The sequence below is a fragment of the Salvia hispanica genome, chromosome 3, assembly GCF_023119035.1.
Source record: "Salvia hispanica cultivar TCC Black 2014 chromosome 3, UniMelb_Shisp_WGS_1.0, whole genome shotgun sequence".
Classification (NCBI taxonomy): Eukaryota; Viridiplantae; Streptophyta; class Magnoliopsida; order Lamiales; family Lamiaceae; genus Salvia; species Salvia hispanica.
In genome coordinates, this window is record NC_062967.1 from 33,265,042 (window position 1) to 33,276,127 (window position 11,086).

Sequence of the window (11,086 nt, forward strand, 5' to 3'; positions counted from 1 at the left end):
ATAAAATAAGAGGAAAAAAAAGAGAAAGCATGAGATAGAAAGAGAAAATTGGGTAAATGAGATTTAAAGAAAATGTCACCGAATTCAAGGGGTGTGGTCGAGTAGCATGAAACTCGTCCATCCTTAACCAAATGGTCAGGGAATTGATCACTGTAAGATTAAGAAATTAGGGATACGAATTATCAAATTTTAATTTGGCACTTATCCATTTTAATTGAGGCACTTATCCATTTTAATTAAGGATATCAAAATATAAAAAACAACCAATTTTTAATTAAGGCACTTATCCATTTTGATTTAAAGAACAAAAAATCAACGCTTATAAATAAGAATGGAAGAGAGTCCTAATAATTCAAATCTTAAGAATATTGAGCATCCAATAAGAGAGTACTACTATTATTATTATTAGATAAAAGAAGATGGTGAAGTGCAATAGTATGCCTATGATAGCCGTGATTGCGGTGTTGATGCTAGTATGTGCAAAGTGCACACAAGCTGCTTTCAGCGATTGCTACAATGAATGCGTTGAAGGTTGTCCAATTTTGGGCAAAAGGAGAGCTAGGTGCATTGCAGATTGCATTTTCCAGTGCAAAGCCAAGCAAGCTAACTCTTGCAACGTCCATTGTACTACTAATCGCTGCACCAGGTTCGGAAAAGGTAACATTACCCTTTCGCCCTTACTCAGAGCTTTAGTGTGCGTCTGGTGTTTAAATTGAGTATGTAAATGTGACGGTCTCTGTTATTCATTTCTCGCTGATGAATATAATTATTTAGGTGAATTCTTGATATGCTATGAAAATTGTTAAGTTATGTTAAAATGACACTTACAAAGATATAATATTCGTCTCACTCCACTCGTTATAATTTAAGATGTCATTTGAAGACAAGTATGAAGATTAAGAGTATTTATTTTGAAGAATATTAGAAATATCCTGGTTTTATTATGGTTGTAAAAGTTTTCTAAATGAACCGTACCAAATCTTCTTGGTAATATATGTTTAGCTCATGGTGCTCTAAATGGATTTGTTAATTTCAATAATTTATTTTTTAGTAGATTCTAATAAGTTTTTTAAATGATCAAATGCAGATGCTAACAAAGTGGAGGCTTGCTTCAATGTTTGTGACCAGAGTAGTTGCTAGTATCCCATACTTCTTTTATTATCCCATTTCTTTCAAGATTTGTGAATTTGCTTTATTTTATTATCTATGTAATGATTGTAAACGTATCAAAATAAATCAAATTTTTTGTTGACCGATTTAAATATCAAGATAATTAATTTAGTTGTTTGAAACTAACTTAATATTCGAACATGCAAATGTCAAGTTCACAACAAAGAGAGAATTTGACCATATTCAAGAGAAAATAAAAAAAGTAAAGTTAGCCAGTAAATCTGTCACACCCCAACACGATGTATGCACTTACAATAAATAAATTCAGAAATTTAAAATAAGCAATCAACACATTAAGTAAGTAAAACACACATATTATATTATTATTAAAAACCAACATTTATCAAATACATATTTCAAAACATTCCACACAGTAGTGGGACCCTCTCAGCACTCTATACTGTACATTTATCTGCATGCAAAAATGATGAGGAGGAGAATGTTGCCAAAATGTGTCAGCCACCAACCCTGATAACACGTGGAGTTTCTATAACTCATATCAACCAAAACATCAGCGATATCTTTGCCTGAAAAATATTAGTGGTTTATATGAGCCACAACTCAGTGTATATAAATTTCATCTTTAATTTCACATCACGTAAATATCAAGCATATTCTTTAACTATAATATATATATAACCAAAAACAATAAATATCATAAACTTTTATATTCATATGCATATGCCTCTATGATCCTTTTTAATATTCTGTGACAAATCAAGCCTGGTATTTGCCCGGGATTTCCATTGTATACGACCTGCAGGTCCCTTTTAATTATTTGACCTTTCCACGAAGGTCCCTCTTTGATTCGACCTTTCCACGAAGGCCCCTCTTTGATTTGACCTTTCCACGAAGGTTCCTCTTTGCATATTTTCTTTGACCCGTAGGTCCATTATCATTGTATATGACCCGTAGGTCTTTTTACATTGTATATCAGATCCAGAGCAAGACAGTCACATATCCTCTTTAATCCCATGATTCGAATAATTCCAATACCATACATCAAACATATTCATTGCACCAATTACATATCCATATATTCCATCAATTATCTCCAATACTATATATAAACATATCTATTGCACAAATCACATATTCACATCATATTACACCATCAATATCAAATAACACATCACCATTTGAAGCTCACGTCATATAATTCAAATATTCACAATTTAACCCATAGCAATCAATCACATAAAATATGTAAAATTAAAAGTGTGATTTATACACACCTGATTATAATAGATACAACAAATAATCAAACACCCAAATTTCCTTTCTTATCTGCAACTTTGTATAACCGGAGGAGTTAGACACTATTTTTCATTCTTTTTTTCCTTCCCTCCATTTTATTTCTTCCTAACTCCTGTATTCTCTCCCTTCTCAATTACAACTCTCCAGTCATATATTTATGAGCTAAATAGATATACATGTTATACATGAGCTATACATGTTATACTGACGAAGCCAGAAATTTATACTAGGAGGGGCACAAATATACATAGAAAATATTCAAGTATTTTAGATGGGGCAGTTAGTGAGAAATTAAACTAAATAAATATTATAGTATATAAATTATATATATGTGAGGAAAATGAAGGAGGGGCATTTGCCCCTTCTAGATACATGTTGGATCCGTGGTTATACATGAGCTAAATAACTTACACGTATTTAAATTTTGGCCAAATGTCGTGCCACCAATAATTCTATGTTAATAGTCCATGTACACCCTAAAACACACGTTATACCTATATATAGTATTATTATGCATATTTGTAAACTAATTCATCCATGTATAACCACCTCTTTTTTCTAAACATTTGTATATTAATATATATATATAAGAAGAAGAAGCCACCTATATTAATATTATAGATCATTATATATAATTACTCTAACTTAAACTAACAAACATGCATATACTTATATAGGGGTGCACTATGGTGCCACCATAAATAAAATAACACTATATCACCAATATACACCCTTAGATCCGAAAATCCAACGCTCAAGATTGAATTTCGCGAACAGAATTGAGATTGCTGTCTAGTGTATACGAAATTGCAGTCGGGGGCGGTTTAGTCATTTCATATAGAATCATATTGGGGATATCCCCCAAAAATAACATCACTCTCCAAATTCGTCTCTCTCCCTCCCTGACTCTTCTCTCTCCCTGACTCTCCGATAGCGATTACTCTGAATCCCACCGCCTCCGAATCCCGCCGCCTCCGCCTCTACCTCTAAATCTGTCTCTCTCTCTCTCTTCCCCTCCCCCCCGCTCTACCGCTGATTCACTACGAGAAACCCTAAATTCACAAGTTCACGCCGCCTGCGCCTCTACACCGTGAGTCAGCGATTAACCCTCACTTCGACGGCGATTAATCCTCACTTCGATGATGATTAAGACTCACTTCGACGGCGAACTGAAACAACGTTTCCGATGGAAAACTCGATTTCGAACGGCGGTATGGTTTTTTTTTCTGCATATCGATTTTCAGAGATGCAATGGTGATATGAAAGTTTTTTATAGTCGCGAGTTCAGTTTTAATGGGTGTTTTTGGTGATTTTCTCAATTGTGTAGCTATTTGCTCCATCTATTGGTGATTTTTGCAATTGTATGATGATTTGCTCCATGCAGTGGTGATATAAAGGTTTTTTGACACATTGTGATCGACTATTGTGATTTTTTTCTATTGGATTAAGTGTTGTTGTACCCGAAGTGAATTGAAAATAAATAGTTTACACCCTGTGCAATCTACAGCTCAAAATTCCTTGAATTTCTTCTTTAAATAGCTTGTCTGCAAGTTCTCTAGCTCAAGTTGTGTCTGCATTTGAAATCTGAATTGTTGAATTGCTGATTTGCTCCTAGTATATGGAATTTGGGTCAATTTTATGCTTCTGTGGTTGCTAGTTTCTGATTGGTTGTATGATTCATTATGTTACTGTATGATTCATTTTGTGGTGATGATTTGGTTGTATTAATGTAAAAAAGTGGTGTTAATTATAATAGTGGGGTTAATTATGTTACTGTATGATATGGGTCAATTGTTGATTTGGTTGTATTAATGTATAAAAGCGGTGTTAATTATGTTATTGCATGATTCATTTTGTGGATGATTTTGTTGTATCTACTTCATTTTGTATGTTGCTTTATTGTATATGGTTCATTTTTTGGATGTTGCTTGATTGGTGGACGATATTTGATTGATATTATTGGTTTAATGCAGTGCAAGATAAATTAAAATGGCACGAAAAAGAACAAGATCAGAGGCAGAAGAGGAAGAGTCTAGAAGGGATATACGTGAAGCTGAAACCAGAACTTATCATCAGAATATGAATGAGGAAGAAGTGGAAGGTGAAACAAGCAATAGAATGAATATCGATGAAGAACTAAGAGGACCAGGAGGTGAAGGTATTGTGATACATCTTGCAGTATTGCTTGTTATATATTGCAGTGCATCATTTAGAATAATGCAGTCTTGTTTGTTATATATTGCAGTGGGTCATTTAGAATAATGCATCATCATCTTGCAGTTTTGCAAGTTATATTGTTGTATTGCTTGTTATATATTACAGTGCAACATTTAGGATAATGCATTCTTGGTTGTTATATATTGCAATGGGTCATTAGGAATAATGCAGTGGGCCATTTAGAATAATGCATCATCATCTTGTTGTATTGCTTGTTATATATTGTCTTGTTATATTGCTTGTTATATATTGCAGTGCAACATTTAGAATAATGTTGTCTTGTTTGTTATATATTGCAGTGGGCCATTAAGGATAATGCATCATCTTGCAGTTTTGCATGTTATATTACTGTATTGCTTGTTATATATTACAGTGCATCATTTAGAATAATGCAGTATTGAAACAATCTTCTTTTTTTGTAGTTCTGGTAAAGCTAAACAAGGGGGTAAAAAATGTCTTGCTGTTCAGATTAAAGGCCCTGCAACAAGAATAGGCCCTTGGCTGTGTGTTGAGAATTGCCTTACATCAGTTCGAGGAGGTAAAAAAGAGATGACCGATAGATGTTGAGAAGATGGTTGCGGAGTACAAGAAACCATGAACAATAAATTAACTCTTGGCTTTTCTGAACATGAATGAAATCTTGGCTGTGTGAATGAACTTAGTACTGAAACATGTAATTTTGCAGTTTTAATTTGATTTGACTTTTTTTGCGTAGTTGTTTTGATGTCAGTTACTTATAAAATGTTTCATGCTTGATATCAAATATAGGTAAAGAATACGTCTCAACATTATACATCATATTGTTATTAAGTGCATTGCAACTCATATAGTCGTGTGCTGCAATCTCAACACAAACTAAGTTGTTCTCATCAATAATATGTAAATTGCAGTATTGTCTTGGTAACAGTGCAACATTCATTGAACAACACAGCAATATGATAATGTAATAATTTGTAATTAAAAAGGATTGAAGTTACACTTATTACTGAAATGAAGGCAACCTGAAAACAAATAGTATAAAATTAATAATTAATCCTTCTGGAAATAATAGATTGAAGCAAATAGTATAGTCGACAATCGTTACATTAAGACTGCAATATGGCGATACTAATACTGCAATATACAACGTATAAGACTGCAATATAGCGAAAGTAATACTGCAATATACAATGTATAATATAAGACAACAATATAGCGATACTAATACTACAATACACAACATATAAGACTGCAATATGGCGAAACTAATACTGCAATATACAACATATAAGACTGCAATATGGTGGTACTAATACTGCAATATACAATATATAAGACTGCAATATGGGTATGAAAAATATAAACTAATAATTTTATTTTCCCTTTTGTCGGTCGTAGTTCCTAGAGTCACGGTAACCTAATTCTCCACAATTTTTACAACGACGCAATGGTTTGTTGTTCAACTTTATAGCCTTCTCCTTCGCGGACACCAAACGGCTTTTAGAATCACTTTGCCGAACCTTTAGTTATTGGATGCACTGCAATCTCGACACAAATAAAATTATTCTCGTCAGCAAACACCAATTACTAAAATGGAATGCAACCTGAGAACAATAATATAAAAATTAATAATTAATCTGCAATTGTTTTTTTAAACTACAACATGAACAAAAATTATTAACAGAACATGTAAACTGCAATATCACCATGGTAACACTGCAATATTCAATAACACTGGAAAAAATTTGTGACCAAAACTGAAACCAGCAGCAAAATTAACAACAAAATTTATGAAATCAGCAGCAAAAATTTAAATTTAGTTTATGCAATTACAATAAATTTTCAAAATTAGTAGTACTAGTATTATATTTAGGCAATCATTCTAAAGCAAAAAGAACTCCTTAAACTTGTAAGTTGTAATTTTTATGATTTAGGATGATTCGGGTTTGATGTTCACTTGTAACTAAAAATCATATCTATTTTATTCTTTTGTTTAGTTTTTTGCTTCTCGGTTCATGATAATAAAACTTGAAGTATGTCTTCTACAATATTAGTGTTACAGTGTAGTATCTCATTATTATCTATCTCTCCTCCATTAGTTTAACAAATCTAATCTTATGCAAATTTCATTTTAACTTCATATATTGTATTTCACTCTAACGAATGAAACATAAGGTCATCCGCACCTGTTTCTTATCCGTCTTTAACCGTCTCATCTCTTAACTATTCATGGGCCCCATCGTACTTTTCACCATCTCTTAACTAAGAGCAGCACCTAGATCCCTCCATCTCTTAAATTCATTCAATTTCATTTTTATTTTTATTTCCAACAAATTCAATTAATAAAAACACACTTCATTAAATAAAATAAATATTACAATTTAAAAGCCTAAAAAAAAAAAATACATAATTTAAAATCCTAAAAAATTTAAAAAAAAAATACATAATTAAAATATCTAAATTAAATATAAAAACTTTTCCCGCCGGAATCATCATCCCCAAGCCCGGGTGCACCAAAGTTAGATTGATTCCCTATACCAATTTGAGTTTTCATTTTTCAATTGGTCCATATGCGTAAATTTGGGCAAGAGTCATTTTTGAAAGGTCCCCATCGTGGCGACGGTACATGGACATTAGGGTGTTCGAGCCCGTGCCGGATTCCGAGCCTCGCCCTGGCTTGATTCGCCGGGGCCCTCCCTCCTTCTCCCCGCTCCCCGCGCCTTGGCCCCTTTAAGCGCCGACGCCGTGAACCGGAAAGACCCCGCATCATCGGTGGCATGCCCTACAGAGGTTTTGCCTTCCCGCCATCACTAGACGAGAAGTGGCCACGCCGTGTGCCGGGGCTTTTCGAGCCCGACTCGACACCGCCAACCACTCAAGGTGGTGGACTTGCGACCAAACATCGACAAACTTAAAATCTTTACCGACGTCGCTTTGAAGACCCGCAACGCCACTCCGAATGTCGGCTCCACCGGCTCCGCCCCGAAAATCGCCTTTCCGCCCCGTATATTGCGCAAAATTTTTTGACATCTTTGTCGATCGGTCCAATGATGCAGCATCTTCACGTTGGCAAAGGTGTTCTTCGGCCTTCGGCGTGTAAATTTCCTGACTTTTTTCCAAAAACACTTGTCGGTTTTTTGATTCCGACGACGGGATCGTACGAGAGCCGATCCGCGGCCGATGCAGCCAATGTCTCGTTTTGGCCGTATGGATGACGAGTGTCGTCTCCCACAACCTCTTCCTCATCTTCCTCCTCGGCATTGAGCCGGAGCCGAGGCCGATCCCGGACCCGCCCCCTTTTGGCCGCCAGCAAAGTGCGCTAGCGCCAAAAAATTCTCCAATTTGGGATAATCTCGCGATTGCCCGCCCCTGGGGAGGACGATAGTATGCATCCACATCAAAATGTGGTGGAGTGGTCGAGGCTTGGGTGCCCGCACAAACCCGAGTACCCAAACAAGCTTGTACATGCTTGCCCATCCGTCGAACGAGTTCAAGTGAACCCCGGGCGCTCGCTGGAGCCGGCCGCGGAGTTTCCATCGCCGGACATTTTTTAACAATTTGAGAGAAATGAATAGATGAGGTAGGAATAAGAGGAAAGAAGATAGTGTTTGTGTAAAATACATATAAAAAGAATTCATGAGAGCTTTCCGTATTTCCCAAAAAGGTGGGTTTCCATATTCCGAAAAGAAAAAGTTATTAAAATATATTAGTGAAGAATGAGATCCATCTCTTTAAAGAGAAATAAGTTATCAAAAAGAAATAGATTATTTTAAGACATACCAAAAAAAAGAGTTTCATTTTTATGTAACAGAGTAGTAAATTGAAATTTGGTCCCCAAATGATGTTAGATGATTCAAATCAAAAAGAAAGCTTTGGCCTTAATATACATCAAAATACCGAATTTGGGAAAAAATTCACTTTTAAAAAGATCCATAACAAATAAAAAAATTTATTGAGTGGTATTTTTTACGTTCCGTAAAAAATCTAACGGTCATACCATCGCTTTGGTTGATCGTTTGTTTTTTTACAAACGAAAAAAAGGACTACTTCAACGATATTTTCATTTGCTATGAATATTTTTCAAAAAGTCAAGTTTCAGATCAAATTGATTTTGGCTAGTTTAACCAAATTAACCTTTTAGTTAAAATCAATTGTATGTCACGAAAAATGCGATGAATTTGACTTGTCAGTACCAATTTCGAGCCATTTACACAATTTACATTTTTCAGCTTTTGCAATATTGCAGAGGAGTGTTGTAATTTAAATAAAGAATAATAAAATAGTTTTTTTTAAAAAACGCAGTGCACGTAGTAAAAAGCTTTTTTGTGGACCCAAATGCCCAAATGTGTCCCACCTACAATCCACGGAGTCAGGCGCGATGCTGTCACCACTAAATTATTTGAATTGGATTACGCTAAAACCGAAGAAGCCAAAGTTTGAGAGGCCAAGAAGAGAGAGCTTCGTACTTGTACATGACTTCTTCATTTCGATTTTTGGGAATTTACAGTTGAGGATGAGCAATAATCGGTGGAACTGGGAAGTGGCGGGTTTCGAGCCCAAGAAATCCGTGGAGCAGAGCCAGAGAGAGATTACCGGAGGGTGCCTCGCCGCTACTCGACCTCGATATCGTCGCAGTCCGACCTCGCCAACCAAGTCGTCATCTCCAAGCTCCTACGCTTGAACGACAAACTCAAGGTCACTGTCTTTGCTCACTCCTTAACTTTGAATAAAAAAGAACACTGTATATTCGGAAATGCTTTGAGAATTTGAGGGTTTGAGAATGACAATCAAGGTCACTGTCTTGCTGCTCACTCCTTCTTAACTTCTAACCAAATCAACAAAGAGTTTACTCCTTCCTCCCACTTACTGTACGCATTTCATTTTAAAAATTGATAATAATAAATAGTTAAAAGTGAGAAATAATAAAGTAAGGAGATGATAATCTTAATTTACTCTTTCTTTCATTTTAACTATTTATTATTGATTTTTTTAAATGAATGCTTAAACCAAAATGTTTTTACCACAGTGCCACAGAGGGGGTGCTTTTTTTCTTTTTAACACTGTATTTTCGGGAAAAGCTATTAAATGAACTCGAAGACTATGAAATGACATTGGTTTAAGAAAGTGCTTGAGTTTAGATGCCCCTACAATTTTGTCCAGCATATATTTCTAGAATGAATAAAGTAGAAGAGTGAAGAGAGAATAAAATAAGAGAGTAATTGGTTATTTTTTTTAAAAAAAGAAATACTCATTTTAGGGAGATGCCCCAAAGGGGGAAAAAAAGTTTTTTTGGGGGACGGAGGAGTAAGAAATAGGAACTCTGGAAAAAGGGTTTGGGCTACGTGGGAAAGGGATCCTTTTTCCGAATTTTTAAGTTACACTTCTAGAATGGTCATTTGAAGATTCTGAATCTTGTGTCTGTTGGTTATATTTTTATTGATGTCCAGCACACTGTCTTGATAGGACGATCATCTCAAAATGATATATTGTTCTGGTAACAAATTTTAAGAACTAAAGGGGTTGGGAGGGATTTTTTTAGCTAGAAGGCATTCTTTCCCTTTGATTATTGAATAGTAAATAGTAATAGGGACTGCAGCTAAGTAATTCATGTATATTTTTGCTTCTGGTGAGCAATATTCTTTCATGGGCCCCTTTTATTCAGTCTAGAGCTTTATTTAATGTTTAAGGGTTTCACATACTCTTAAGTACTTTTGTGGTTTTGAAACTGTGTTGGGTGTTCAACATGTTTGTTTTACTTTTTCTTTCCACCTATTTATTGGGAAAATTGAACAAATTTTTCCTACTCCCCATTGAACGCTGATAAGACTCGTAAATTAGGTAATGTGTGCCCATTTGTGTCAGCATTTTATGTTGGTTTTGAGCTAGACTAAAATTTGGCTCTGAGTCATCAACTTTAGTCAAAACTGTTATATTGACCAATTGCATTACCCAATGTTTTGGGTTGCACCATTCCCACCATAATGCCGACATCCTCTCTAATGCTAGTTAGTGTCTTTTGCTGCTGTAACTTTATACTTCTTAGGGACCTCTCCTGCTGCTGCAAATTGGGCTTAAATTTTGTTCATGAGGTTTAGAGATATTAACCTATTAATAGTATCTTTTTATGCATATGAATCAATATAGTTGGCTAACCGGACATAAACCACCTACTTCCAGATCAGGCTGCCCTTGAAACGGAAGCTAGAATCTTTCCACTACTATGTGAGAAGAAAAATTTATTTAATGACTTATTAACGGCCAAAGGTACTTATTTATGCTTAAAGATCTCTGGAATTCTCATGTAATCCAAAAGGCTATACGCACGATAATCACACCAATCTGAACCTGCTAAACAAACATATTGCAGGAAATGTGAAGGTGTTTTGTCGTGTAAGGCCTCTATTTGAAGATGAAGGCCCAGATATTGTAGAATTTCCTGATGATAATACTCTACAAAAAAAAA

At 35.1% G+C, this 11,086-nt stretch overlaps 1 protein-coding gene and 2 long non-coding RNA genes across 3 annotated transcripts; all 3 read left to right on the top strand.

Annotated features, from left to right (window-relative positions):
* Positions 1–372: 372 nt before the first annotated feature.
* On the top strand, positions 373–1,218 carry LOC125212747 (protein TAP1-like). Its single transcript, XM_048112992.1, has 2 exons — positions 373–657; positions 1,088–1,218. The coding sequence occupies exons 1-2, from the start codon at positions 420–422 to the stop codon at positions 1,138–1,140; spliced, it is 291 nt and encodes a 96-aa protein (XP_047968949.1). The 5' UTR covers positions 373–419; the 3' UTR covers positions 1,141–1,218.
* Positions 1,219–3,321: 2,103 nt separating this feature from the next.
* On the top strand, positions 3,322–5,358 carry LOC125208941. Its single transcript, XR_007174273.1, has 3 exons — positions 3,322–3,638; positions 4,401–4,585; positions 5,067–5,358. It is a non-coding gene; the product is annotated as an uncharacterized LOC125208941 (long non-coding RNA).
* A 5,080-nt stretch (positions 5,359–10,438) lies between these two features.
* LOC125211854 lies at positions 10,439–11,086 on the top strand. Its single transcript, XR_007174574.1, has 3 exons — positions 10,439–10,461; positions 10,801–10,887; positions 10,991–11,086. It is a non-coding gene; the product is annotated as an uncharacterized LOC125211854 (long non-coding RNA).